The sequence below is a fragment of the Equus przewalskii genome, chromosome 19 (genome assembly GCF_037783145.1).
Source record: "Equus przewalskii isolate Varuska chromosome 19, EquPr2, whole genome shotgun sequence".
Lineage (NCBI taxonomy): Eukaryota > Metazoa > Chordata > Mammalia > Perissodactyla > Equidae > Equus > Equus przewalskii.
The window spans coordinates 38,485,916-38,513,389 of NC_091849.1; the positions used below are offsets into that span (position 1 = coordinate 38,485,916).

Here is a 27,474-nt window from a genome sequence, read left to right on the forward strand (position 1 = left end):
AGCTGTAATTTTAGTATCAGAGGCAAGACAAACACGCAAAGGACATTGAAGAACAAAGGTGACATACAAATGCCCAAATTAACTAACATAACGCAAACTGAACACTTACGTGCTAAGAAAAGAAAGAATTTATAGGTGCCCAGTGAAGTTCCTGGAAGAAGAGTATTTAGAACATTGTTTAGGTAGTCAATAAATGATTGTTAAGATAAGAAACACAACGTGTAAGACGTCCTTGGATAATCAACAGGCACTTATTCTTAGGTTCATTTTTAAATACTACCAAAATTCCAACCTATTACAAAAGGCAGAGTTTATGAAGGAATGGAGTAATTAACATAATAAGTTAAAGTGGTTACAAATATTAAAAAATTTTGTTCTTACTAATATGGATATCAAGACTCCTTCCTTTTCTTGTTATCACTATCCCTAACATCACCTTTGTTCAATTTTTCTCAATCAGAGTTGGAAGCTGGCTATACCAAGACAAACGGCACCATCATGAATACAGCTAGGCTTTACAACACATAAAAACTACATCAACAAAGGCAAGGCCACAGGAGAGGGACAAAATAAGGAAAGGAGAGTATAAACAATGCCCATTAATAAATAAGGCAAGTATATTTTCTAAAATCCAGAGATCGTGACTGAGGGCACACCTCTCCCTCCACACAAAAAGAGTTTTCAGGTGGTTTTAAAGTACATAGACTCTGCCATGGCTGGTACTATATTCACGGCTATTTGTTCTGGGAGGCATGTTCCTATCGTTTCAAATTAAATACAAACACGCAGTCCTTCGGTCCACATCAGACATTTTGGTTGTTATGCTGCTTATTTTTTAATCCAATACAACTGTAATAACCTGAGTCAATGCAGATTCAATTTCTTCTCCACGTCGGGGCCCCTCTGTCACTCTCAAAGTATCCCTAGGCAACTCTGAGACACAGAATCCTTACTCAATTTCTTGTCCCTCTCATTTTAATCCATTCAAAAGTCCTCTGATAAAAGAGCAACTGCCAGACCTAAGACACTTTAGTCCCTCTTTGGGGAAATGAAATTGATTTTCTTCATTTTCACACAAGAGGATCCCTGGGTAACAATATTGTGTCCGGTCATACCCATAATAAAAAAATGCAAGCAACATTCTTTACAGTACCAGAGGCTGAAAGGTTTTGTGGAGTTCCTGCGGTGGAGGTAAGAATTCAGCCTGATGCTGTTAGATCCTGAGTTTAATAAGTATAAGGGTGTCTTTGACCAAGAGAGTAAGTGCTGTGGAGCATCTCCATCTGCTCCAACTCAGCCACAATGGGAAGCTGGTAGGGGTTGTGGGTGAGGGAGGGGAGAGCGGGGAGGGGAGGGGAGTGGGCGAGGGGCCAGCTCCACATTCTCCCTGGTTTACATCCACCATATCCCTTCCCTTCTCTTCTTGCCACACCTGACTAAACGAACCAATCATTTTCTGCCTTTGATCTTTTGACTTTAAGGTAAAGAATATCTGAGGGCAATTTCCAAGGGGAAAATTACAACAGAAAAAATACAACAGAATTTTGAGAGCCTAAATTTAAACACCCTTCTCAATTCCCAAACTCATTATTCGTACAGGTTTCGCAGAATTTCAAAAAGAAAGTTTAAAAGATGGCTTATACCTAAAGGAAGAATATGAAACATCAGAACAGTAGCTTATCAATACTTTTTAAAAACAAACTTACATGGGGCTGCAATACACAACAACAAGAAAAGCTAAGGTGCTCTGGTTGAAGGGAGAGTATGAGCTAGAGCCTCAGTCTCAGCCTCCCTTTCCCTAAACCAACCCCACTAGAAACCCTGCTCGCCAAACTCCACTGTTATCCACTGACCTAGAAAAAGAACACAGATATTCAGAACAGGTACACTGACATCCAAAAATCTCCTCCTGGCTCCGAGAACTGCCAGGGAAGCCTCTAGAAATACCATTCATGGCGTTTGTGGAACGAACGTACCCTCTAACAATAACTGCTTTCAAGGTACAGCATGGAGTTTAAAAGGCATTTCCACTTCTCAGTGCTCCCCGCCCCTTCTTCTTCATTTACATGTCTACTACACAAATATGGTACAAAACACCTTGGATAAACAGTTCCACAGTACAGTCTAAATATTAAGATGCTTGATTTTCCATAGTTTCCCTAAGTTTTTCAGTTGGGATGCATTTGGTAGCTGATACTCTAAAAAATTCTTCTTCCGTGAGACAGAAAAATGTAGTCTGTTTCTCAAAATAAACATCAAAATCATTTATTAGCCTTGAGAACTAACCTGCAGACACGGGCTGGAAAATACAACTTTTGCCAAGAACGACAGAGATATTGCGAATGATCTATCACTCTGATCCAATCAAGTTCATCCATGGACACCTCAATAAAGTATGAGTAAGACCTATGAATCACAAGAAAAAAAGCAAAAAAGTACCACATTAAAAGAACAATACAAAGTTATACTTTCATAAAACATTGAACGGTACAAAAAATACATTATTCACAAATTAAATTTTCTGCCTAACAATTAAATTCTGATAATGGTGAAATCTGTACAGATCCTTCCATTGTAGTGTTCACCACAATGTAATGAAATGATCTCTCAGCTGTCCATCTGCCTTATTAGATCACAAGGTGCTTAAGAACAAGGACTGTGCCATATTTATCTTCATTTATCCAGGGTCTAGCACGGTGCTTGGCACATATCGGTATGCAAGACATTTGTTACTTTTCAAATAGGGCCAGGATGCCTTGCTCGTACCATATTAGCACATTTTAAAAACCCATGACAGACAGAGCACAGAAAATAGAGAAGCAGCGGGTGTGTCTTCTCCCTCCACCTTCCCTGGCCTGGATGCTCAGCCCTGCTCTCTCAGGAGGACAGCCAACTCGGAATGGTTCCCCACAGAGGCCATCTTCTCTCCTGCTCCCTCCCAGTCTCCGACCATCCCACACATACATGCAGCCTGCAGAAAAATAAATGGCATGGGTGATGAGATAATACGTGTTTCTTTTGGGTACAACTTAAAATGTGCCAGCTAATAATCTGGCAGTAATGAAAACAGCCTATCATCCTCCCCTACTCAGCTAGCCTGGACCATTACATGCTGGACCCACACTGAACAAATCTATACTGCTCTGTCATAAGCCAAATTTAAATGTGAGATGCAGTTATTACTTGCACTGTAATATCAACAGGAACAATCTCAGAAGATTTAGGTGACCATAAATGTCAGCCTGCAAACAACAGTTGTGACCAGAAAAGGTCAGCTTATTTTGTGTCATCCCCTCATTTTCTGCTGTCCCCTCACTCCCATTCATTTTACTGCTCAGTCTCAAACTGGTTATAACCTTTTATTGAACCTCTCTGGGTTATCAGTAACGCAGGATATAATTTTACAACACATGTCAGAATCTTTTTGGCTTAAGATTCTGAATTTTTCGCCTTTGCTTAGAATGATAACTTTTGTGAGAAAAGAACTGTTTTGTGGTAAAGTCAAGTCCCCATGAATGTAACGCACATACTAAAACAAAGTGGTCTATAAATGTTTAACATCATGGAAACGACGATAACTACCTTCAGTTTCAAACACACTAACCTTTTCTTTTATTATTTTTATACTAATTTCATTATTAATTAGATGAGTGAATATATGTAAAGCTTTCAGAACAGTGCCTACCATATGAAAGTAATTAAAGTGCTATATAAGTATTATTATTATACTGTTATTATTAATCAGAGACTCATGGAAATGATATGTGAATTAGCTCAGTTTTGCTAACTAAACATCATATTCTACCCATCAAGATACAGATCAAGAAATATATTCTTAGTAAAAGAGAAACAGAGGTAACCTGGGGACCTTGAGCAACACACACTTGGGAAATGCTGACTCTCATTTCATAAAGGTTCTGTTATACTTGGCTCAAATGGCCTAAAGGGCCAGGGTGGTGGCCAGTGGTGCTAACAAGAAAAACGAACTAACCTGCAAGATTTGCATGGTCTCATCACCATTACTGTTCAGCCCTTCATGCCCAGCCTCAGAGGCCAGAGCAGGGCCCAGGAGTCTCTGCATGCCAGTTTCTGGGTAGGTGGAGTTTAGGTTAATGATAAGCAGCAATGAGAGAGACAGTTCAGTTCTTGGTCAACCATACTGCTCTGGTCCTTCTGCCATCATGGCTGGACCCTAGCAACTACAGTGGGTGAAAGTATCAGAGTGGCCAGAAGAAAGGCAGAATCTCGAAGCCACTGCAAAATTGGGTGAGTTCCCAGGCTGCAGCCCACCAAATTTTTTTGACAAATTTCTTTGGTTTAGAAGATGCTATTTATCCACACACTAAAAGACAATGTTTTTCTTCATCCATAGGATAAAATGCATTTAAAAAGTTATTATAATAACCAAAAGTAAGGAATCAAGTAAATAAATAATGGTAACCCATATGGTGGAATACCAATCATTAAAACTAACATTTTAGAGGAATATTTTTTAAAGGGTAGAATGTTCAAAATGTAGTAATTAAAAAGTGAAGTTCGCTTTTTACACATCTAATCTTTATTTTATAAAACTATGTATGGTTATGGTTTTACAGGTTTCTGTTTTGTGTGTGTGTGCATGATTATGCATAAACAAAAAAACAGTGATTAGATATATATGAAGATTAATTGGTGGTGAGATTACCAGCAATTTTGATTTTCTTCTTTGTGCTTTTCTATATATTCTATGTTTTCCACAATAAACAAATATTTATTCTTTTTTTAAGCAGAAAAAAGCCAAAAATGTTACTTATTTAAAGGAATATAATCTTTAACTCTTCCCCCTGAACTAAACTTCAAGAGAAATAGCAAGGTGATCACAAAGAAATAAACCATCAAATCTATAAAACCAAAGTAGATGACCACAAGTTAGGCCATGTCAATCAAACATAATATCAGTTTATCCTAGCAATATCAGTATAATAATATCCTATATTATTATATTATAGTATAATAATATCCTATATTATTATATTAAGTATAATAATATCCTATATTATTATATTATAGTATAATAATATCCTATATTATTATATTATAGTATAATAATATCCTATAATAACAGCATCTTAGTCATGCTAATAACTTACCGGCTATCCCGGTCCCACAGGAGTATCCGTATGTGATTGATAATGGACGGCTGACCTAGCTTAATCTCGATGCCAGAGCGGCAGTCATCATCAATTGGGTGCCTAGAAAATCCATGATCCAAATCATAATTCTGAGTATCTCCATCTAATAAGGCAGACTTCAGCTCCCCTTTTACAACCTGGGCTCCATACTTCATAGTTGCAATGTTTTCTTCTGGTACTACAGTTAAAAATAGAAAAAGCAAGGTTAATGGTTATTTATTAAATTATTTTCATTTAATAATTAATTTATTAATTAATGGTTACTTATTATTCTATATTTTGGGGGAAAAAATAAAATTCTAGCATTCTAGTTGACTCTAGTATACACCTCTAATTTAAAAACGGCAGACACAAGCGTATGGAGCTAGAAGATATGAAATGTCTATGAGGATTAAGATACCATCCACAACCCTATGAGGATTAAGATACCATTCAAGTTTAAATTTAATGACAGCATCACAGCCACAAAGTGCCTGGGACTAATATTATTAAGAAAAAGTTGATAATACTAGAAAAAACATGTACTAGGACAAACAAGTCAGCTCTGCTGAGTTCATCCTACTAGTATCTTTAATTTAACATCTACTAGACAAAAATAGCATGTAAGATGACCTGTACCTGTCTTCTGGACTGAGCACAACGTATAAAAGCAAAGCAGACAGGTCAGACAGCTGATAAAACAACAGCAAAAGAAAGGTTCCAATAAAGCAGAGCTGTTGGTCTACACGGATATGCTGAATCTATTCATCTAGCTAAAAAACAAGAATATGTTTAAAAGAAGGTATCTTTTTACTTCATTTGAGTATTTTTAAAAATGAAAATTCAGACAATCTATCATCAAAATCAACACTACGGTTATAATTACGGCCCTTCCCCTCTCCAACACTAGATTTTATTAAGTGTCAGATGTTGCTGGGACTCTGAGGTCCCCTATGCAAATTTTGATTCACGGATCTGGAACCTGTGCTCCTGGTACTAACATTCTAAAACTGACACTCTTCATGGAAGGACAAGAGGCAGAATCAAGGAGATGTTAAGAGCTTGAGCTTCAAAGTCAGAGTTTAAACAGCAGCTCCACCTTTAACGAGGTCACTTTGGGAAGTTACCTCCTCTGAACTTCAGTTTCTCAACAGGGCAACGTCTATCCCCCACGGGGTTTTTGTTTATTTGTTTTAAGGATTAAATGAGATGATGTTTGCAAAGCACACAGTAAGCTCTAAAAAAAAAGACTGCATTATTATTATGAAACATATTAAAAAGCACACAATAATAAGAGAACTAAGCAAATTTACAGACTGTAAATAAATGTTGAATTCTCACATTACATATACATCTTGGCTATGTGATTTGAAGAGGAGGAAGTGTGAGCTATAATTAGGCTCTTAGGGAAAGGAGGTAAGTAATTCATCATTGCAGATTTCTTGGAAAATGCGGGTTTAAAAAAAAAATTTTCAAATGAAGACCAGTAAAGAGAATGGCTCCAGAAGATGACAATAACTGCAGCTGTAAATGGGGGTTGGAGTGGGTTTAGTTAACTTGCAAAAGATTAAGGCAACTCAGAAAAAAACCAAAACAAAAGCCTGTCATGCTCAACTTCTTACCACCAGAAGCTTAAGCACTACAGATTTATAACTTCCTAAGTTCTACCAGCTCATGGTAATCACACATATTCTTCATATTTATTTTTCACTTACTCAACAAACCTTACTACTTCCTTTGACTTACTCTTCACAATAGTCCTTTGAGTGTAGTACTATTACACCCATTCGCAGATGGGGATGCGGGGGCAAAGAAAAGTTAAAGGGACTTTGTTGCCCAAGGTCATAACAGCCAGCAAGTAGCAGAGCTGCGATTAGAACCCAGGCAGTTCGTCTCCAGGGGTCCTGCTCTGCCCCCTCCCTCATGAAGGGTTTCTGATGGGAAAGCCATACTTTCCCCTCTTTCTAACTCCTTCCCTCTAAGGTTACCTAAGTCCCAGAGGAAAGAAACAGTCTGATATAGTTAAAAAAAAAAAAAAAAATGTTGGACTTAAAGTGAGAAAACCTAAGTTTGAGACTCAGGCTCTACCATCCACTACCCTTGAGTGAAGTCTCTTAGTCTCTCTGAACTTGTGTTCTCATCTAAAAACAATACTACTTTGCCCAACCCACTCACAGGGTTACTGTAAAGATAACACTGCAAATAATATATGCTAATGTACTTTATAAGTATAAAGCACTCAGTAAGTCAAATAACATTTACTGAGGACTCATTCTGTACCAGGTACCACGTGAGGCACTGGGAATACCCAGTGAACTAGACAGAGATAGACCTGCCCTCCTGATGCCTCCAATCTAGAGGTGAAGCACTTATAAAGCAAGCAAGCAAACAAAAGCTTCTAATTTGTGCTTTTCAGGTATCAATGACATGCAACCACTTGGTAAAAAGAAAATTTGTTCCCTTATTGCTGGGTATAAAACGTGCTGGTCCAAAGTCTGTTGCTGCTAACCACTGGAACCATCTCCTCCAGTTTCGACACCACCAGTCAAGACCAAGCCAAGAAGGGGGAATTCAAGCTTTCAGATTTAGAAACTGCTGCTACCCTTTCATTTTCTCTGAATATAAGATTCTTCACCTTTAAAACTTACCAGCTAGGGATAACATACTAGGCACAAGAGTTTCAAGTGACTGTAACTAAAAGTCTAAAATGGAAATGAAATTTCTACCACAAGTCTACATCTTCTTTTGAAGTTTATTTCGAGAGTACTTGAGAACTTTTCTAACTGTTCTTGATACAGATTCCCTCGAAGTATCTTTCACTTCAAAATGGGCAGTGTTTACACAAGTGGAAATTCTCTCATGGTAACTATAATCTGAGTATCTCACAGGATAAAAGCATAACTCCAAGTATTTCTTTTTGGAAAATCTATAGTTAAATGATGAATTTAAGAGGAAAAGTGGCCCAGAAATAAACCCACACATCTATGGACAGCTAATTTTCGACAAGGGAACCAAGAACATACCATGGAGAAAGGAAAGTCTCTTCAAAAAATGGTGCTGGGGAGCACCGCTTATCAAGCCATGCTGTGGGCAGGCGTCCCACAAATAAAAGAGAGGAAGATGGGCACAGATGCTAGCTCAGGGCCCAGATTCCTCAGCAAAAAGAGGAGGATTGGCACAGAGGTTAGCTCAGGGCTAAACTTCCTCAAAATAAATAAATAAATAAATAAATAAATGGTGTTGAGAAAACTAGACAGCCACATACAAAAGAATGAAAGTAGACCATTATCTTACACCATACACAAAAATTAACTGAAAATGGATTAAAGACTTGAATGTAAGACCTGGAACCATGAAACTTTTGGAAGAAAACATAGGTAGTATTCAACATCAGTCTGAGCAGCATATTTTTAAGTACCATGTCTGACTACATCAAATTTAAAAGCTTCTGCACAGCAAAGGAAACCATCAACAAAACGAAAAGACAATCTAACAATTGGGAGAAAAGATATTTGCAAACCATATATCTGATAAAGGGTTAATATCCAAAATACAGAAAGAACTCATACATCTCAACAATAAAAAAAACTAACAACCCAATTAAAAAGTAGGCAAAAGATTTGAACAGATACTTCTTCAAAGAAGATATACAGATGGCCAACAGGCACATGAAAAGATATTCATCATCATCAACTATCAGGGAAATGTAAATCAAAACTACAATAAATATCACCTCACTCCCATCAGAATGGCTATAATTAACAAGACAGGAAACTGCAAGTGTTGAAGAGGATATGGAGAGAAAGGAACCCTCATACACTGCTGGTGGGAATGCAAACTGGTACAGCCACTATGGAAAACAGTATGGAGATTCCTCAAAAAAATAAGAATAGAACTACCATACGATCCAGCTATTCCACCGATGGGTATTTATTCAAAGAACATGAAAATACGAATGTGTAAAGACAGCTGAATGCTTAAAGACACATGTACCCCTATGTTCATCACAGCCTTATTCACAATAGCCAAGACTTGGAAGCAATCTAGGTATCCATCAAGGGATGAAAGGACAAAGAAGACGTGGTATATATACACAATGGAATGTAACTCAGCCATAAGAAATGATGAAATCCGGCTATTTGTGACAACATGGATGGACCTTGAGGGCATTTTGCTAAGCAAAATAAGTCAGAGGGAGAAAGTCAAACACCGTATGATCTCTCTCATAAGTAGAAGATAAAAACAACAACAAACAATCACATGGAGACAGAGATTGGATTGGTGGTTACCACAGGGGAAGGGGGGGAGGAAGGAGGGCAAAAGGGGTGCTTATGCACACGTGTGTGGTGAAGGATTTCCACATCTTTCACACCTTTGGATGGTGAACAGGATGTAATCTACAAAGAAAGTGAAATATAACGATGTACACCTGAAATGTATATAACGTTCTAGACCAATGTTACTGCAATAACACATTAAAAAAAGTTTTTTTAGGAGAAAAAATGATCATAAGAAAATTCAAGCCATAATAAAATAAATCATAAACATTCTTACTGCCTATATTTGTCTATTAGTAGAGAAAAGAGCTCTCAAAAAATGTAGGGTAGTAGGGATTAAACAAGATAGTAGATAATAATAGTTTTCTTTACATTTTTAATTTTTGATGCATTTTACAAACATTAAGGAAAAAAGTTAAGCTTTTAAGTTCCACAGGCTAGTCAGAAACAAGCCAATTATTAGAAAGAAAAACCAAGGAGAAACGGAGCAGGACCTGCCCCTTGCTACACAGTGCCAGAATGTGAGTGGTGCTGGGTTGATCATCTTGTGTTTTTCTTTAATTGCTTTATGTTCTTTTTTTTTTTTAAGATTGGCCCTGAGCTAACATCTGTTGCCAATTTTTTTTTAATTCTTCTTCTCCCCAAAGCCCCCCAGTACATAGTTGTAGGTCCTTCTAGTTCTACTATGTGGGATGCTGCCTCAGCATGGCTTGATGAGTAGTGCTAGGTATGTGCCCAGGATGCAAACCGGTGAAACTCTTGGCCGCCAAAGCAGAGTGTGCTAACTTAACCACTCAACCACAGGGTCAGCCCCCTTTAATTGCCTTCTGTTCTTAATCACCCCTTATTGAACTCTCCATTACAGCTAGGCTGAGATGGTGTTCACCCTGATGGATCATTTGGATCCACACTTAGTTCTCTGCCCACTGCAATCTCTTTACCCATTCTGTCCCATAAATCATCTTCCATCCCCCGACTCGACTTCTCTGAAGATGCACAGATGCTCCCTTCCAACAAGTGTGCCATTACCAATGACTTCCACGACAACTCCTGTCTTACTTAACTTTCCTGTTATCTCCATTCTCTGCAGGCCTCCTTTCCATATCTGACAGTACTGGTTCTCAAACACCCACAAATAGAAACAGAATAACTCCGGCAGGAGACTCTTTCAAAGAGCACTAGTTATGTGAGTCAGATCAGCACTTTGGTTCCAGGGTGGGCACCGATATCACTTGCTAACTTTAGGCAAGTGACATACAAAGATCACAGAATGACAACATAGAATAAGAGCTTAATTGGACATTTACCCTATTTATTTGAAGAAGAAAAAACTCCTAAGCTGCCTTTTGTGTGCTAGTCACTGTGCTAGACTCAGTCCTCTATCACCTCACTGTCTAATGGAGACAAGAGTGCACATCAGACACGAAATGCCCCCACAGAGGAATACTCAGTAGAGAGAATTTGTGAACCCCCTAGTTTGCAGAATGAAGATACTATAAACTATAGTTGGGAAGACAGACATTAATAGAAGTCAAAGAGTTTTAAAAGTATTCAATGTTCATTTTTGTTATTACTGTTTTCATATGATAGATGAGATAAATTTTAAATTGTAGTTCAGAAGTAAGGGATGGACTCAGTCAGTCACCCATTTACTTTGAAAAGTCTAGATTCAGGCACTGTGCTAGATGCTGGGAAACACAGGTGAAAAGACATACTTACGGTCCTCAAGTAGCTCACTCTAGATGAGTCTAGGCAGGAAAAGCAACAATTATAACATCACAATGCAAACTCCCTCACTCTGAGTTACTGGAAACTATGGGAATAGGTACATGGGACCCTGTACCCACAGCACAGATTTAAATACACATTTATATATCAACCAATAATCTAACTTAGCAGGCCTATGTACAGACTGACTTTTACTCAATAAAGAAATCTTGAGGATGGAAGTTGTGATATGCTCCTGCTATAAACATGAAGAAACAAGAAATTACTGTTCTCTTTCCCAAAGTCTAAAACCGGAGACACACAAAACAAAGCATAACTCAGCCTGAAGAGAAAACGCACTAAGTTTCAAGGCAGAAATAGCTCCAGAGCTAAGACAAAACTAAACATTAAGGGAATGGTCAGAGTACAAGAAGTTCAAATACCCTAAGGAAAAAAAAAAGTCATAAAAAGTTAAGTCCTTTTCCCTAAGTGTATAGACAAATGCTCATCATTATATAAATACAAAACTAGTCTAAACCACCTTCCAAGACTAATCATCAGTGGTAAGTTAAAAACACCCTTTGGGTTCTCTTTAGTTTAGGGAGGAGGAAAATCACTGTAGTTTGGTAAAAAGCCTCAGGATATGCAACTCTAAGAATTGAACCTTCTAGTAACCAATATTAATGAACCCAAAGAAAAACCATTAGTATCTGCGCCCCTAGTCCCAAGACAGAACTTCTCCACATTTCATGAAAAGTCCTGAAAGACACAGAACCTACACCCAGGGAAGAACAAAAACAAATTTGATCAGTAATTTCAAAATAACCAGAACTATCTTTCTAGATCATCAGCCCAGGAACAATTCTGAAATTTTAGACCCTTTTTTTCCTAACAGTGAAGAAATTTGATAAAAGAAAATGATATGAATGTTTGGATAACATTTACTTAGAAAATAACTAACCTACTTTGTAGGATCTGATAGGAAAGTCATATGCTTTCTTGGTATTTATATTATTTATTTTACTATTCATATAATTAAAAAGTCAGAAAAACAGCCTGCTATTTAATCTCTTCTCAAGTTTAGAAGTTAGGTAAAAGATTCCCAAATATTTATGTAATCTTCTTGAGCTACCACTGAATTATTCCAAAATGAAGAATTTATTTATGAGCAATAACTACAGCAAGTATATCATTCCAGAACTAAGTGTATCTCAACAAGTTGATTACTCCCTTTCACAGTAATTTCATGGGATTGTAACAACCCAGGTCTGACACCTGTGCTGACAAGTGATAATTCCAAGCTAATGTCCAAAGCATCTCCCCACTCCTGCAGCAATGTCCCATGCCTATCCCTATAACGAATCCAGTTACAGGGCCCTACTAGCACCTCAAATCAAAACTGCGATGAGAAGGGGAAAAAAGGAGCTTATATAAGAAGATCCAATAATGAGGATTTAGAAAGTCTAAAATTATATTACTCATCTTGTTAGCTCTCTCCCTTCCATCCTCCCACACTTTATCCAAGGCTGACCCTCAACTAGTACCATTCTCTAGCACCTCCAGTCTCTTTCCAGACCTCTCCAACCTGACCCCTCTAGCTACCATGCTATTTCTTTACTACCTTTCACTTCAATTCACACACCAAATGTATTTACTATCTTTTCAAACTCAGGGTCTAAATTCCCTGTTTAGCTAAGCTTCTATTCAGATTACTTACCAACTTATCACAATTCATATCTAAAAGTTTTCTCTCAATTCTCCTTCTTCCTGACCTCTCAGCATCACCAGATACCGCTGACCATCCTCTCCACACAAAGCTCTCCCCTCTGTTGGCTTCTGCAACCCTATCCCAGTTTTCTTCCTACCTCTCAAATTCTTCCTTTTCTGCCTTCAGCCCCCTGGCTATAGGTCTTCTCCAAGTCCCAGACTTTGACCTTTACTTTCCTTCTCTATACTCTAGCCCAGATTTCAACTCTTTTATCACCAGCTTTGACTGCTTCCTAAACACCAGTAACGTGCTTCCACTGCTATTAGACATTTCTCCTTGCATTCACTCACCAAGTGTCTGCTGTATGCTATTCAGTGTGTAAAATGTTGAGGACCTAAAGATCAATAGTCCTTACAAAGATCATCTCTGCTTTCAAAGACCAAACACAAGTAAATAAAAATGTTTAAAACTGTGCCAATTCCTACACAAACATACAGACATGAGGAAGAACACAAATAATGATAAAATAACATTGAGTTTATACCTATTATTTGCACACATTATTTCACTTAATTCTCCTAACAATACTAGGAGATATAAAACTGAAGGTAAAATTCCTTATTTAATCTAATACCAGGTCATACAACTAGTAAGCCACTAATTCAGGATTTGAAGTCAAATTTGGCTCCAAAACCTATGCTTTTTCTCCGATGCCCAGTGAAAAGAAGTCTAAATCTGATGAGTCAGGAGAGAAGTTCAGCCTAAGGACACCTATTTAAGATCAATCAATATTTCAAGAGAGCGTCTGAAGCCACGGTCAAGGAAAAGATCACTCAGGGAAATGACTAACACGAGACAGAACTTAGAACTTAGAGGTCCTGGAACCCCTCAAACTCAGTAAGTCTAAAAACAAGCTCAGCATTTTCTTCAAAGACCTACTATATATTTCATTAATTCTAAGACACACATTTTTTCCAATTTTAACATTTCTGAAGTTGGGATACAGACGTGCTAGTGTGTCACAATTTAACTGGCAATGCCATTTCCTTTCTTAGTGGTACATAAAACAACGGTGCCTCAGAATTTCTTGTTTCTTAGATTTGATAAAATAACTTCCTCCTAAACTTAATCCTCAAATAGACCTAATTTTTTAAAATAGTATCTCCTCTATACATCCACTGTTTTCCATTTTCCCTGCCACCTAGTCTAACGTCGTATCAATCATGCACAACTTAAATACCCCCCTCACTGGCCTCCCGGAATCCAGTTTTCCCCTCTTCCAAATCATCAAGTACAGTACCAGGGATCAAAGTGTCCTCATGCTTCTTCCCCTCTCCGAAATCAGCTTCTCACTGTGCATAAGCAAAATCCCACCGCAGTTTCAAAGACTTCCATGATTTCGCCTGAGCTGACCTTTGTAGATTTTCTTCGTTATTAATCAACATAAACCTTCTACTCTAGGCAAGCTCTTCTGTTCATGGTCCTTCAGATGCTCTAACCTCTGTCTCTTTACCTCACCAGTCCTCCCATCTGAAATGCAGCCCACCCTGATGCTATTCAAATCAAATGTCAAGGCTCACCTCAAGCTTCAAAACCTCCATGAACTCTCCCTCAATCATTCCAAGCCATGCCCTCTTGTGAGGTCACAGCATGGACCCATCTTGAGCACTGCTGCATTTAACTTTTCATGGGAGGATGTCTTATTTCCACAATGAAATGAAAAGGATCAAAGGCAGAGACTATATTTTGCACTTACACAGCATAGTTTAGTGGTTAATTATGAAGCCTCTGGAGCCTAACTACCTAGGTCTGAATCTAAGCTCTGCATCTTTCTGTGTGATCTTGGGCAAGTTACTTAACCTCTCTGTGCTTCATTTTCCTCATGTGTAAAATGAAGCCATAATGGTACCGACCTCAAAGGGTTGCTATGAGACTTAAATGATCATGTAGTACTGTTATTGATACAAATAAGCACATGATAAGCGTTAATTGCTATAATTTTTATTAGCAAGAAAAATCACCACATAAGTGTTGGAAATGCTACATAAGTGTTAACTACTATTATTGCTATTTAGAATCTCTGTGTTCATGGTACCTAAAATATTAATAAGTACATAGCATGTACTCAGTATTGATTTGATGGAGGAAGGGAGGAAAGGTCTTAGCATGAGAAGAAGCTTTTCAGGAAGCTGTCTATTTTTGACATTCTAGGGAGCAGCTGGAGAAACTTCTCCAGGAACGGCAAGAAATGCCTATCTTGGAGTCTACAAAGGCTAGGCCATCTCAGGAGGAATTAACAGGAGAATGACAGGGAAAGGCGTCCATGGCAGCAGAGCTGTAGGTTCCCAGACTCATATATACTATGTATACCTGCACCATAGTTTTGTAGCTGAGACTGTCATAAGATGCAAACGAAACTTCTTGGTGAGATTAGGATAAACAGGTACTTACTGAGCATGCCTCTGTAATTGAGGTCCATATCCCGGCTCTCTGACCGAACTTTAATGGCATCCAGAATGGCGTCAGGAGACAACAGTCCCGAAGGCCTTACAACATTCAGAAGCTCAGTGAGGCTCATCAGAGGTAAACGCACAGCCTGCATGATTTCAGCATGATTCTCCTTTGAATTGTGCTTACACCAGTTTAACAAGGCTAGGAAAATATCTTTTTCGGGAGCTGCAAATGAATCTCTTAATACGATGTTTAAAAGTGCTGTCTGAAAAGGATAAAAAGGAAAAATGTGAGTTATTATGGAGCTCAACCACGTGCATGATCAATTAGTAAAACCTTTCAGAACTGCAAGTACCACTTATATTGAAACAATTAGCTCTTTTTGACCATCTTCTTTCCTTAATCTTTGTGCCATATACTCTCTTGTCCATTATGGTTGTATGAATAGCCATAGGCGTCTTATACCACTCCATCAAACATCTAGTCTTTCCAACACATCTGGCCCCATCTTTAATAAAATAACAAGAAGAAAAGTGGTAACATGAGGAGCTGTCCCTCCATACGGGTTCTTTAGGAGAATTTACATTTATAAATCAGTAGGATACATCTGGCATTTAAAATTCAAAATCTTTTGTTCTGCAGTATTACTGCACTATCATATTTTTGGTTTTCAGATTTCCAGACACCTCCAGCAACACTGGTGCAACCCTTAAAGACCCGTGCCTCTAAAAATTAAGTAGGATAATAAAAATCGTACTTTACAGACAAACCAAGATATGCAGCTTTTCAAATAGGTTTTCTCATTTGAAATATTCAGGTCCTAGGAGGAACACAGAAAGGGGAAGGAGACAACCACCAGGGGTCAGAGAAAGATTCGAGCAAAATAGTTTTACTCTAGCTATTATACGATGTGCAAAACACATATTGTACACTGTATAATAGTGAATTTTGAGCCAGCAAAAAAAATAAAAGGGAGTGACTTAAAGACATCCAATGATGCACTTGATCTCCTTTATGAATTTTCCCTCTCGTAATAAGGAATTATTAATTGCATTCTCTGTCAGAGAAATACAAAATCGGAAAATAATATACACCACCACAAAGGAGCCTATTTCACTGTCAAGACATTGAAAACAACCACACAGCAGCACAGTCTCTTTTATACAGAGAATTTACCAGAAGAACCTTAAAAGCAAACAGAAGCAATCTGCCTCTCTCTTATATGATCCAGAGTCTCAGCAGCCAGAGGCAGGTGGCTAGACAGACAACCTCTTTCACACTGATGATTTTTATTGCTGTATTTTTAGTGAATTGCTATATTTCTACTGTAGAGATATAACTGAAACAATGCATGCCTGTAAACTACTTGTAGGCAATGACACACCTTAGAAAGGGAGAGGAAGCCTTCACTTGAGAGCACCTCCTGAGCATTTCTGTCCATAAACATGCAGCACATGCAAGTCAACTTGGGAAGGGAGTAGAGACTGGCCACATCGAAAGTCATACAGACATTCTGAATGTTAAGTATGGTGCAGAGATACTCAGAGGTAGAATCCTCCAGCTCCGGAAATCCATATTTATGAGCCAGGCTCAGAAAGTCCAGCAGCACCTCCTCCTTCTCATCTGTCAGCGTCGCCCGCCCGGTGTAGATGTATTTAAGCAGCATTGTAAATGCTTCCGCAGTGGTGTCCTGGAGAGGGATTTCTGCTTCAGGCTGAGATTCTCGCATTCCGCCATACAGTAATGCTCTGCGCATCAGAGAAGAAACGCATGAGGAAAACCTCAAATAGGATTTGCTACAAAATTATGAGAACGGTTATCAACATTATACAAACACGAATTTGTTTAACGATACAAAGATTCAGTGCATATCAAGAAATGCACACATCACTTTAAATAGTTCTCTAAAGAAAGTAAAAGAAATCATTTAAATTTGAATTAATTCTATAAACAACTAGACTAATGAAATATCCTGAGAGCTCAAGATACGTAATAGATATTCATTAAATAGAAAGATGAAAGTGCTCTTTTGAGAGGAACAGTGAAATCAATACAAACATGTTAAAGGTCAACAAGGCAGTTTAAAAATTAAAACTCTAGAGGAAAAGATATAATCAGATAAAAACAATTAAACATAATCAGGTGCCATTCTCCCGTCAGATTGGCAGAAATTAAAAAGCCTGTTAATATTTAACACTACAAAAGCAATGGAAAAACAGGTTTTCTCATGCCCTGCTTTGAGAGTATAAATGGGGACTTCTTTTTGGAAAGTAATTTAAGTAATATCTATTTAAATCTAAACTGTGCCTATCCTTCAACTCAGTAATCTCACTTTTAGGACTCAATTCTAGAGAAATAATTCAGCAAGGTAAAGATAAATCTATAAGAATATATACAGGAACAATGGAAACATTGGAAAAAATCTTAAATGTCCATCAACAGGAACATGGTTGAAAAAACTGTGATATACACATTTTATGCAGCCATAAAGCCAGAAAGATTAAGGGAGATCAATATATACTGTCTTGTAAAGATATCTAGGATATAGTAAGTGAGTAAGTCAAGTGGAAGATTCATATGTGTTGCATGGAAAAAAGTGTATACCACATACTTATATGTGTAGGCATATAGATGTATATATAGATATATCCACCTATATTAAGAAAAATCAAGGGGAAATTCATATTAAACTGTTAACAGTGATTGTCTCCAGAGAATAGGAGTAGATGGCTGAGACGGAAGGACTTTCATTTGTTACTTTATAAATTAAAAATGAAATAGGTGATGGTATTATGGATGATTTCACTTTTATTTCTGTCTTTGAGTATTTTTCAGATTAAAAAAAAAACCCCTACATTATTGCTTATCTGCTCATCTAAAAAATGAGAGCTGGACAATCCAGTCAGGTAATGAATTTGAATTTCTATCTCTATTAATCTAGGAGGAATAATATGAACCAATTAAACCTCCAATCTATCAGGAAATAAGGGTGGCCCCGAGGAGAAGAGTGCAGAAAAGGAAGAGTAAAGAGTGATAAAGAAAACGTGTGAAACTGAGAGCAAGAGAATCCAGATAAATACCATGGATCACACTGGATTGGGAGTAGATCTTGGCAGGATTTTAAAGTCATGGCCGGATGCCCTCTGAATTGATAAGAACCTCCAAGGGTGTTTTGCGCAGAGTATAACCCAATGAAGAGGTATGCTCGGAATATTGGGAATCTTTCGTGGATGGTTTCAGCTATTTCCTTGAGGCCAGCAAGAATGCCAGGTCCTGGGGAAGGGTGGGAGGAGTTCCAGGCAGGTGTGGAGGGAACCCTTGAAATGCTAGTCCTGCTCTGAGACTTCGAGGAACAGGGGGAATCTTTTTTTGCCCCCTTGTTCTCTTGCTCTCAGTTTCACACGTTTTCTTTATCACTCTTTACTCTTCCTTTTCTGCACTCCTAAGTGTTGTCATAGAGCCTATCAATTCCAGAGTAAAGACAAGCTAACTGTACAGGAGGGAACTTTCCACAAGGTGGGGGCTCATATTGAGAGTTCCAGTGCAGCCTCATAAACCACTTTAAAGCATTGAGAATCTGTCTAAGGCAGCACTGGTAATGACTTTGAGGTTAGCCTAATGAGACATCAGTTATTATAAAGCTTCACTATCCACAAAGAGAGACGATGAACAAGGTCGAGAAGTGAGGGAAGTATATTCCATTCACTCAGTATGATCTTCAAATTTCTAAAAGTATTTGAATTTCTTTTGAGAATATACTGATCACCTAAAAGATACGCACATACAGCTGTTTCTAATTATTTTTGAAAGAGGGTAAAGTATCTAATATTAACAAATATTAAACATAAGGCCAAAAAGTTCCGACTTAATAAAGAATGGACTCTTAAAAAACACTTTAATAGTAATGAGTAGACCAAAAGTAAGAAAAGGGAAAGAAACAGAAAAGAAAAGGCAAGCAGAGGACAGAGGCTGGTAACAAACAATGACTAGACCAGGACAAGCTGCCTTGGTAGCTAGCAATGACCACTAGCAAGGGGAATGGGAGAGTGGTAGCTAGAACCTTCAATGGACTCCTCTCTTTTCTAAGCTCCTAGCTTCACTACCGTGGCATTTTATATGTACAAGATGGAACATCCTAAAAATGTTTATACAGTACTGTAAGAGCTCTGGCTGAACAGTAAATATTTCCAAGAGACACCCTTTACTACAATGTGTGTCTCTAGGTATTGCTGTGTTGCTATCTCGGTTAATTCTAATTGTAAAGATCCGATTACAGTTAGAAGGTAACTGAAATTTTCTCTACCACTGACATCTCAATTTTTAGATTAAGTTTCCCAGGCAAATCCATGATTCTATGGATATGCACTCTATGGATTTATCAAAGATAAATTATCAGTCAATATTGCAGTCATGAGTCCATGTTAGCTAACATTAGGTAAAATGTGGAGCAATTAGAGCTCAGTTTAACATTTATAACCTTGGAAATTAAGGGTTTGAATAAAACGATAGCTACATGTAAGTAGGATTTTTACATTAGTTAGTACACAAACATCTCGTGTAGTTTTAGTTCTAATATAACTATGAAACAGTCTCAGTAAATACTTAGGTTTCCTTTAATTTAGGGTTGTCAAACTGCAAGCCTTAGGGACAGATCTGCTGCATCATCTACAGGTCCTGGACCTCAGGAGTCTGAAACTAAAAGGTACACACGCTCATTAGCAAGTCCAGAGGTCAATCTACCTATACAACCAGACACCTATCTACCAATAAGTCAGTATACTAAGTTCCATTAGTCATCAGCTGTAAGGAGAAGCCAAAGGTAAGAAAGACTCAGCCTCAGAAATATTCCTGAGACCTTGAGAAATGGTTGATGTAGGCACAGAATGGGTGATCTAGCCCAGGAAGCCTTCTAACCCTATAATTCCAAGACAGCTCCTGAAGGAAAAGGGGATTTTCAAAAAATAACAAAAAGTCTACAAAGATGAAATGCTTATAGATGTTGAATGGAAGGATTGCTAGAATTTATTGTTATGTTTTGTTACATATTTTTCATAGAGTAGAAAATACCAGTGTTTTCTACAAATGACTTGAATCTTCAAAAAGTATTACACACTTACCGAAAATATTGGCACCTCGCTGCTAAAATTACCCTGTGGGCAGGAAAACGTTTCTTTTCCACAACAAATGTGACGTCGCCATATTCTTCCCCAATCAACAAGGCACCAATATGTTCAGACAAAATGTGCACATGATCAATTTCCCCCACTGCAGTAAAGGGGCGAAGGGGGTGGCTGTTACTCATCTTGTAGAAGAGACGATAGTCGCTGATCTATTACATAGAGAAGGGATGAGAGTTAGTGGTGGGAGGAGAGTATACTTAGAAAAATCACATACCATAAACATAGCTAAGTAAAACTTTAAAATACTTAAAAAAAAATCACACGAGAGATTTCATCATTACTGATATCTTTATTAACCCAATCATTCTGGGAAGCAATTCAGCTTGCTTCCATTAACTCCTCTACCTTCACTGCCTCATTACACTAGGAAGGCAAAAACGCAAGTCTTCAAACACAAACAGCACTTGGAGCCATCACAATCTAGAAAACTGCACCCATATATGGTCCCTTATTTCTCAGTACCTCCGGAAAAGGAAAATCAACAACTGGAATTCCTCTTTTAGCACAGATAGATTTTCAAAGGTTGAGTATAGCTAATTAAACCCAGTAGAAAAGTCATCTGGGCACAGATCTAGACCTAAATCACAAATAGAATAAACTAAATCATCAGATTTCAAATAATTTCAGAGGTTTTGGTCTGAAACCATCTTAAATATTTTATAAAAAATTATAATATTCTGGAGTCACAAAAATAACTTGACATTTATTAACAAAAGTTTCTAGTAAGCACCCTAACCCCCTTCAAAAAAAAGAATAACCCCAATATTTTTCTCCAAACTGTAACTTCCAGTCCAAACTTGCAGCTCTGATGATCAGGTTGCCTGTGTTTACCAGAACATCATTACATTTCATCTCATTTACAGGCACTTCCCTGTTTCTGTATGCAATGCCTTTCTGCAAAACTAACTGAAAATCAAAGACTTTGACATGATCAACAGCTTTACATGCTAGAAAAGGGAGTTATGCTCTTCGAAAGCTAAAAATGTTTATATTCTTAAGGCTCTACTATATTTGCAGGTACTGCTTTTTCAGGTGTAAGTAACCCGGCAAGTAGAAGAGAGTCTTCATCAGCAATCAGGTGCCCTAAGTGGAGATGTGACTGACAGTTCAAAGGTGAGCCAGCTATCCCTCGGTTGCTCCAGAGACTGATATGGGGAATTGAGCCAGATACGCTCTCTCCACTAGAGCTCTACACTTTCTTGAACTCTTCACTTGGACTAGGATTAAAGGTTAAACCATTCTTAATCTTTAAACTTCCACATTCAGATCCACTATTCCCAAGGTGTGTGAAAAATGGTCTTTATCCCCAGAGACTGCAGTGGAAAATCCTCATGGTCCAGGTTCTCCAGTTACCTGCTACTCTATGCCCATCCAAAACAGAGGGAGCAACAGCAAGGATGCCACATAGAAGAACATGGAGGGTGAATTAGGCAAGGAGACAATCCCCTCCCCGCAAGTAAGTAAACAAGCTTCTGGCCCCCCATAGTAGGAGCATCAGAGGGCTACCAGCATACTCCCCTCATCACCAAGGCAAATCCCTGCCCCTCAACTGCAACCTCCATTTGAAAGCCCTAAAAACTGAATCATCTCAAATCACCTGTTTATCAACAACCAAATTCAGCTTAAGAGGAGCTAGTCAGGAGAATCAGCAAATCACGAGTGATTCAATCATCTAATGTGTGATACAACAGTCTAACACAGGAGTTGGTAAACTTTCTTCAAAGGGTCAGACGGTAAATATTTTAGGCTTTGGAGACTATACTATTCAACTCTGCCACTGGAGTCTAAAGGGAGCTACAGACAATAAATAAATGAATGAGCCTAGCTATGTTCCAATAAAACTATTTACAGAAAAGGGCTGGATTTAACCCTTAGGCTATAGCTTGCCAACTCCTGCTCTAACATATGATCAAGGACTGACTGTACTCCAGACAAAGGGTCAGACTGTTTTGTTTTTTGTTTTGTTTTCTGGCTGAGTTACCCAATCAACGTTCAAAATAACACAATTTCCTATGTCAGCCATGAAATTCTGAAAGCTACTGGTACCTGATTCCAAAACCCTATTCCTCTTCAACACAAATTCTCACATCTCTATTCAGTATTTCAACGATGGTGCATGACTCTAAACAAATAGACAGTTTCCCTGGCTTAAAGGATGCAATGTATATAACCAGCACACATTCTGGTGTAATATTCTTAAAATTTTATCCAGGTCATGAGTAAGACTCAAATGATTTACTAAATGACTCTTGAGGGACAACGATTGATTTCTGGTTAATTAGCTCAAAGGTAAATATATAATTGTTCAACTGACACATAATAAACATAAATACCATATATAAAAACATCTATCTTAATAGGTTCTCCAGATCTGCGCTTCTTAATACAAACAATTTCATTTTGCTAAACTTACATTTTAATTATGCTTTTCCAACTGGAGACATAAAGCGAGTATTACCAGGTATGGAAAATAGCCACTTAGTATGAAATACACACAATTTTTATTAGCATATAGAAATAATTTTCATTCGACCAGTGATTCTCAATGAGCTTGCCACACGTTGGAATAACGTGGGAACTTAAAAAAAGATGCCTGAGCTCTACCCATCAGAGATTCTGATTTATTGGCCTGGAACGTGGAATCACTATTCTAAAATGATGCTAATGAGCAGCCTGGAAAAGAGCCACTGATTTGGGTTGTTCTAGGTTCACACCCATTACTCAGGTGCACAAATACACAAACAAGATATCCACTGAGAAAGTTCATTTAGGATATGATTCCATTGTGAATCTTATTGCAAAGAGGCAAATGGTGCTCACAAAGTTACCAATACCACAGTTTGTATGCAGAAAATATTTTTGCCTGATGCCCTAGGCTGATCTACAGTGATAGCCTGGATCTACCCACTTGCATTTTAAAAAGCATGTTTTAGAAACCACACATCAATAAAGTTAATTTTTAAACCACCAATTTTAATTTGATAAATAAAATTGGAAAAACGTTTTAAAGTTCACGGAGTAAAACTGTTTATTGAATTAAGCTTTAAAACTTATTCTGCCACTAACGACAAATGTGATCTTTGACAAATTTTCTAAGTTCCATGAGATTGTTTCCACAGTAGTAATGACATGGTTATAGTAGAGTTTTTTTTGTTATATTTTATTACTCTGCCACTGCCTTTTAATATCACTGTTTTGGCCCATCATGTGAAACGGACTCTCACAACTCAGCACATGGTTGTACTCGAGGCTGAGATTTATTACCGTGAGAGAATACAAAGCGAAATCAGCAAAGGTTTTGAAAAGGCACAAGGGGCAAACTCTGGGGGAAAACCAGAGATAAGTTTCCAAAGGGTCCTCTCCCAACGGAGTTGAATTTTGTTGTTGTTGTTAGCGCTGTCGAGTCAATTCGGACTCCTAGCAACCCAGTGTACAGCAGAGCAAAACCCTGACCCATCTTTCTGTACCATCCTTTCACCTTCCAGCATTCACAATGCTCTGCTGCTACTCGTAGGGTTTTGATGGCCAGTTTTTCAGAAGTGGGTGGCCAGGTCCTTCTTCCTAGTCTGTCTAGTCTGGAAGCTCCACTGAAACCTGTTCACCATGAGTGACCCTGGTGGTATTTGAAATCCTGGTGGCATAGCTTTCAGCATCACAGCAACACTCAGCTGCCACAGTATGACAACCAACAGATGGGTGGTGTGGTTTCCTGACCAGGGAACAAACCCCAGCTGCAGTGGTGAGAGCAAGAGAGAATCTTAAGCACTAGAGTACCAGGGCTGGCAGAGTTACACTGGATGTGCTTAATTCCCCCAGCAAGCTGTGACAGCAACTTGTTACATGTTGCCAGCCGGGAAGCTTGTTAGAGACCCAATCTGCCAAGAGTATTGAGTGGGGGCTGTTTGTGTAGGTAGACCTGTATAAGTAGCCCTTGCCTGGCATGTATCCAAATTCCAGATTCCCAGAAGGAAAGCTGTGTTTAACATAAACCATACTGTTTGTGCAAACAGTTTAAGTGAACCACTCTTATCAATTAATGGCAGGAACCCTTCTAAAATCTAAGTTCCCAGACGCCAGACACAGACCACCTTGCAAGCAGGCCTTTCTAAAGATAGCAGTTCAGTCCTGTATGTTAACTCTTTTCTCTGTAGCTCCAGAAACAACCAAGGGATCTAATAATGTTAGCAAAAGCACTGAAAACAAGGAGTCTAAAGTCCTATCTGATATGCTTACTTAATCTTAGACTTCGATAGGAGAAAGGGATCCTAAGAATATAACCTACCCCCTGCCCAAATGTATCCCTGACCCCTGATCTCCCAATACTCCAGATCCAAACGGTTTATGGACAGTTCTCTTCAAAACTTCAAGGATCAGATAATCCCAATGTTATCAAAACCATTCCTGTGCATATGGGAAGAAGGAAAGTTTTCTGGGGGCCGGCCCCGTGGGCGGGTGGTTAAAGTTCCACGCACTCCACTTAGGCAGCTGGGTTCCTGGGTTCAGATCCCAGGTGTGGACCTACTCCACTCATCAGCCATGCTGTGGAGGCGTCCCACATACAAAGTAAGGAAGATTGGCACAGATGTTAGCTCAGGGACAATCCTCCTCACACACACACAAAAGAAGTAGTTTTCTGCTTCTTCTTTTGAAGGCAATGTAATCCTGACACAAAGATGTGACCATACCCACACACTCAAAGACTAGTACAAATGAAAAAAATCTTATGTAAAATACTGCAAAACAGAATGAAGCAGAAGGATTCACGACAAAGTGGGTCAACTCCAAGAATGACAGACGAATATTAGGAAAAATAACCAAGTCATCAAATTAAACATTCAAAGGAGAAAGAAAATCATATAATTAGCTCAATAAAAGCTAAAATACCTTTTTAAACAATCATTAATAAGCTTATAGAAAAAAGTTTTAATTGAGTAGAAATAAAACAGTACTTTCTTAACTTGATACACACATACACAACCTAACTGTAACAGCTGTAAGCATCTGGTTAATAATAAAACAAGAGAAACTCCTAGAAAGTTCAGAAATAAAACAAGGATGTCTACTCTTATCACTATTAACATTTTTCAGGAACAAACAACAACAGAGTTAAGAAAGTCAAGTTGGAGCTGGCCCGGTGGTGTAGTGGTTAAGTTCCTGTGCCCCACTTCATGGTTCGGATGTTTGTGAGTTTGGATCCCGGGCGCAGAACAATGCACCACTCATCATGCCATGCTGTGGCAATGTCTCACATACAAAAAATAGAGGAAGACTGTCACAGATGTTAGGTGAGCAACAATCTTCCTCAAGCAAAAAAAAAGAGGAAGACTGGCAACAGATGTCAGCTCAGGGCCAGTCTTCCTCACACACAAAAAAAAGAAAATCAAGTTAAAGTCAAGTGGATTAGGAAACAAAGAGGCAAAATAATCACTATTTGCAGATAATCTGATTGCCCACATGAAAAATCCATAGGAATCAACTGAAAAAATATGAGAGAAAATAAGGGAGGTTCACTAATGTGACCACATAAAATTATTATATGAAAATATATAGTATCCTTCCACACCAAAAACAACCAGCTAGAAAAATATAAGGAAAGAGATTTGCAATTTATAACTGCAAAACACATGCAATAAACACTAGGTATAAACTCACAGAACATGTAAAAGAAATAATTATAGAACTCTACTGAGAGATTTAAGAAAAATAAATGAACAGACATATATTGTTTGGAGATAGAAAGACCCAATGTTGTAAAGACACCAATTATCTCTAAATCACCACGTGAAAAAAGCATATTTGATATTTTTTTATTGAGACGAGAGTTCACAACATTGTGAAATTTCAGTTGTACATTATTATTTGTTGGTCACCATATAAGTATGCCCCTTCACCCTTTCTGCCCCCTCCAACCCCCTTCCCCCTGGTAACCACTAAACAGTTAGTTCTCTTTGTCCATGTGTTTATCTTCCACGTATGAGTGAAATCATAGTGTTTGTATTTCTCTGTCTGGCTTATTTCACTTAACATCATACCCTCCAGGTCCATCTACATTGCTGCAAATGGGACAATTGTGTCTTTTTTTATGGCTGAGTAGTACTCCACTGTGTGTGTGTGTATGACACCACATCTTCTTTATCCAATTATCAGTTGATGGGCACATGGGTGGCTTCCACGTCTTGGCTATTGTGAATAATGCTGCAATGAACAGATGGATGCATATGTTTCTTTGAATTGTTGATTTCAAGTTCTTTGGATAAATACCCAACAGTCGGATACCTGGGTCGTATGCTATTTCTCTTTTTAATTTTTTGAGAAACCTCCATACTGTTTTCCATAGTGGCTACACCAGTTTGCATTCCCACTGGCAGTGGATGAGGGTTCCCCTTCCTCCCACAACCTCTCCAACATTTGGTATTTTTTGTCTTGGTGATTATAGCCATTCTAACGGGTACAAAGTGATATCTGAGTGTAGTTTTCATTTGCATTTCCCTAATGATTAGTGATGTTGAACATCTTTTCATGTGCCTATTGGCCATCTATATATCTTCTTTGGAGAAATGTCTGTTCATATCCTCTGCCCATTTTTTGATCAGGTTGTTTGTTTTGTTTGATGTTGAGTTGTGAGAGTTCTTCATATATTATGGAGATTAACCTCTTGACAGATATATAATTTGTAAATATTTTCTCCCAATTGGTGTGTTGTCTTCGTTTTGGTCCTGGTTTCCCTTGCCTTGCAGAAGCTTTTTAGTCTAAGTCCCACTTGTTTATTTTTTCCTTTGTTTCCCTTGTCCAAGTAGACATGGTATGCAAAAAGATCCTTTTAAGACTGATGTCAGAGTGTACTGTCTATATTTTCTTCTAGAAGTTTTATGGTTTCAGATCTTACCTTCAAGTCTTTGATTAATTTTGAGTTTATCTTTGTGTATAGTGTAAGATAATGGTCTACTTTCATTCTTTTGCATGTGGCTATCCAGTTTTTCCAACACCATTTATTGAAGAGA

At 38.1% G+C, this 27,474-nt stretch overlaps 1 protein-coding gene across 1 annotated transcript in view; it reads right to left on the reverse strand.

The window, feature by feature from the left end:
- The window catches only part of BTBD9 (BTB domain containing 9), a 381,962-nt gene that overhangs the window by 323,956 nt on the left and 30,532 nt on the right, over positions 1-27,474 (reverse strand). Inside the window, exons 2-6 of the mRNA XM_070586015.1 lie at positions 20,411-20,622; positions 16,678-17,041; positions 15,294-15,558; positions 5,130-5,349; positions 2,287-2,406 (exon numbers count right to left, since the gene is read on the reverse strand). Coding sequence (XP_070442116.1) covers positions 2,287-2,406; positions 5,130-5,349; positions 15,294-15,558; positions 16,678-17,041; positions 20,411-20,595 — 1,154 coding nt within the window. The 5' untranslated portion in view covers positions 20,596-20,622. The remainder of the gene's footprint in view (positions 1-2,286; positions 2,407-5,129; positions 5,350-15,293; positions 15,559-16,677; positions 17,042-20,410; positions 20,623-27,474) is intronic.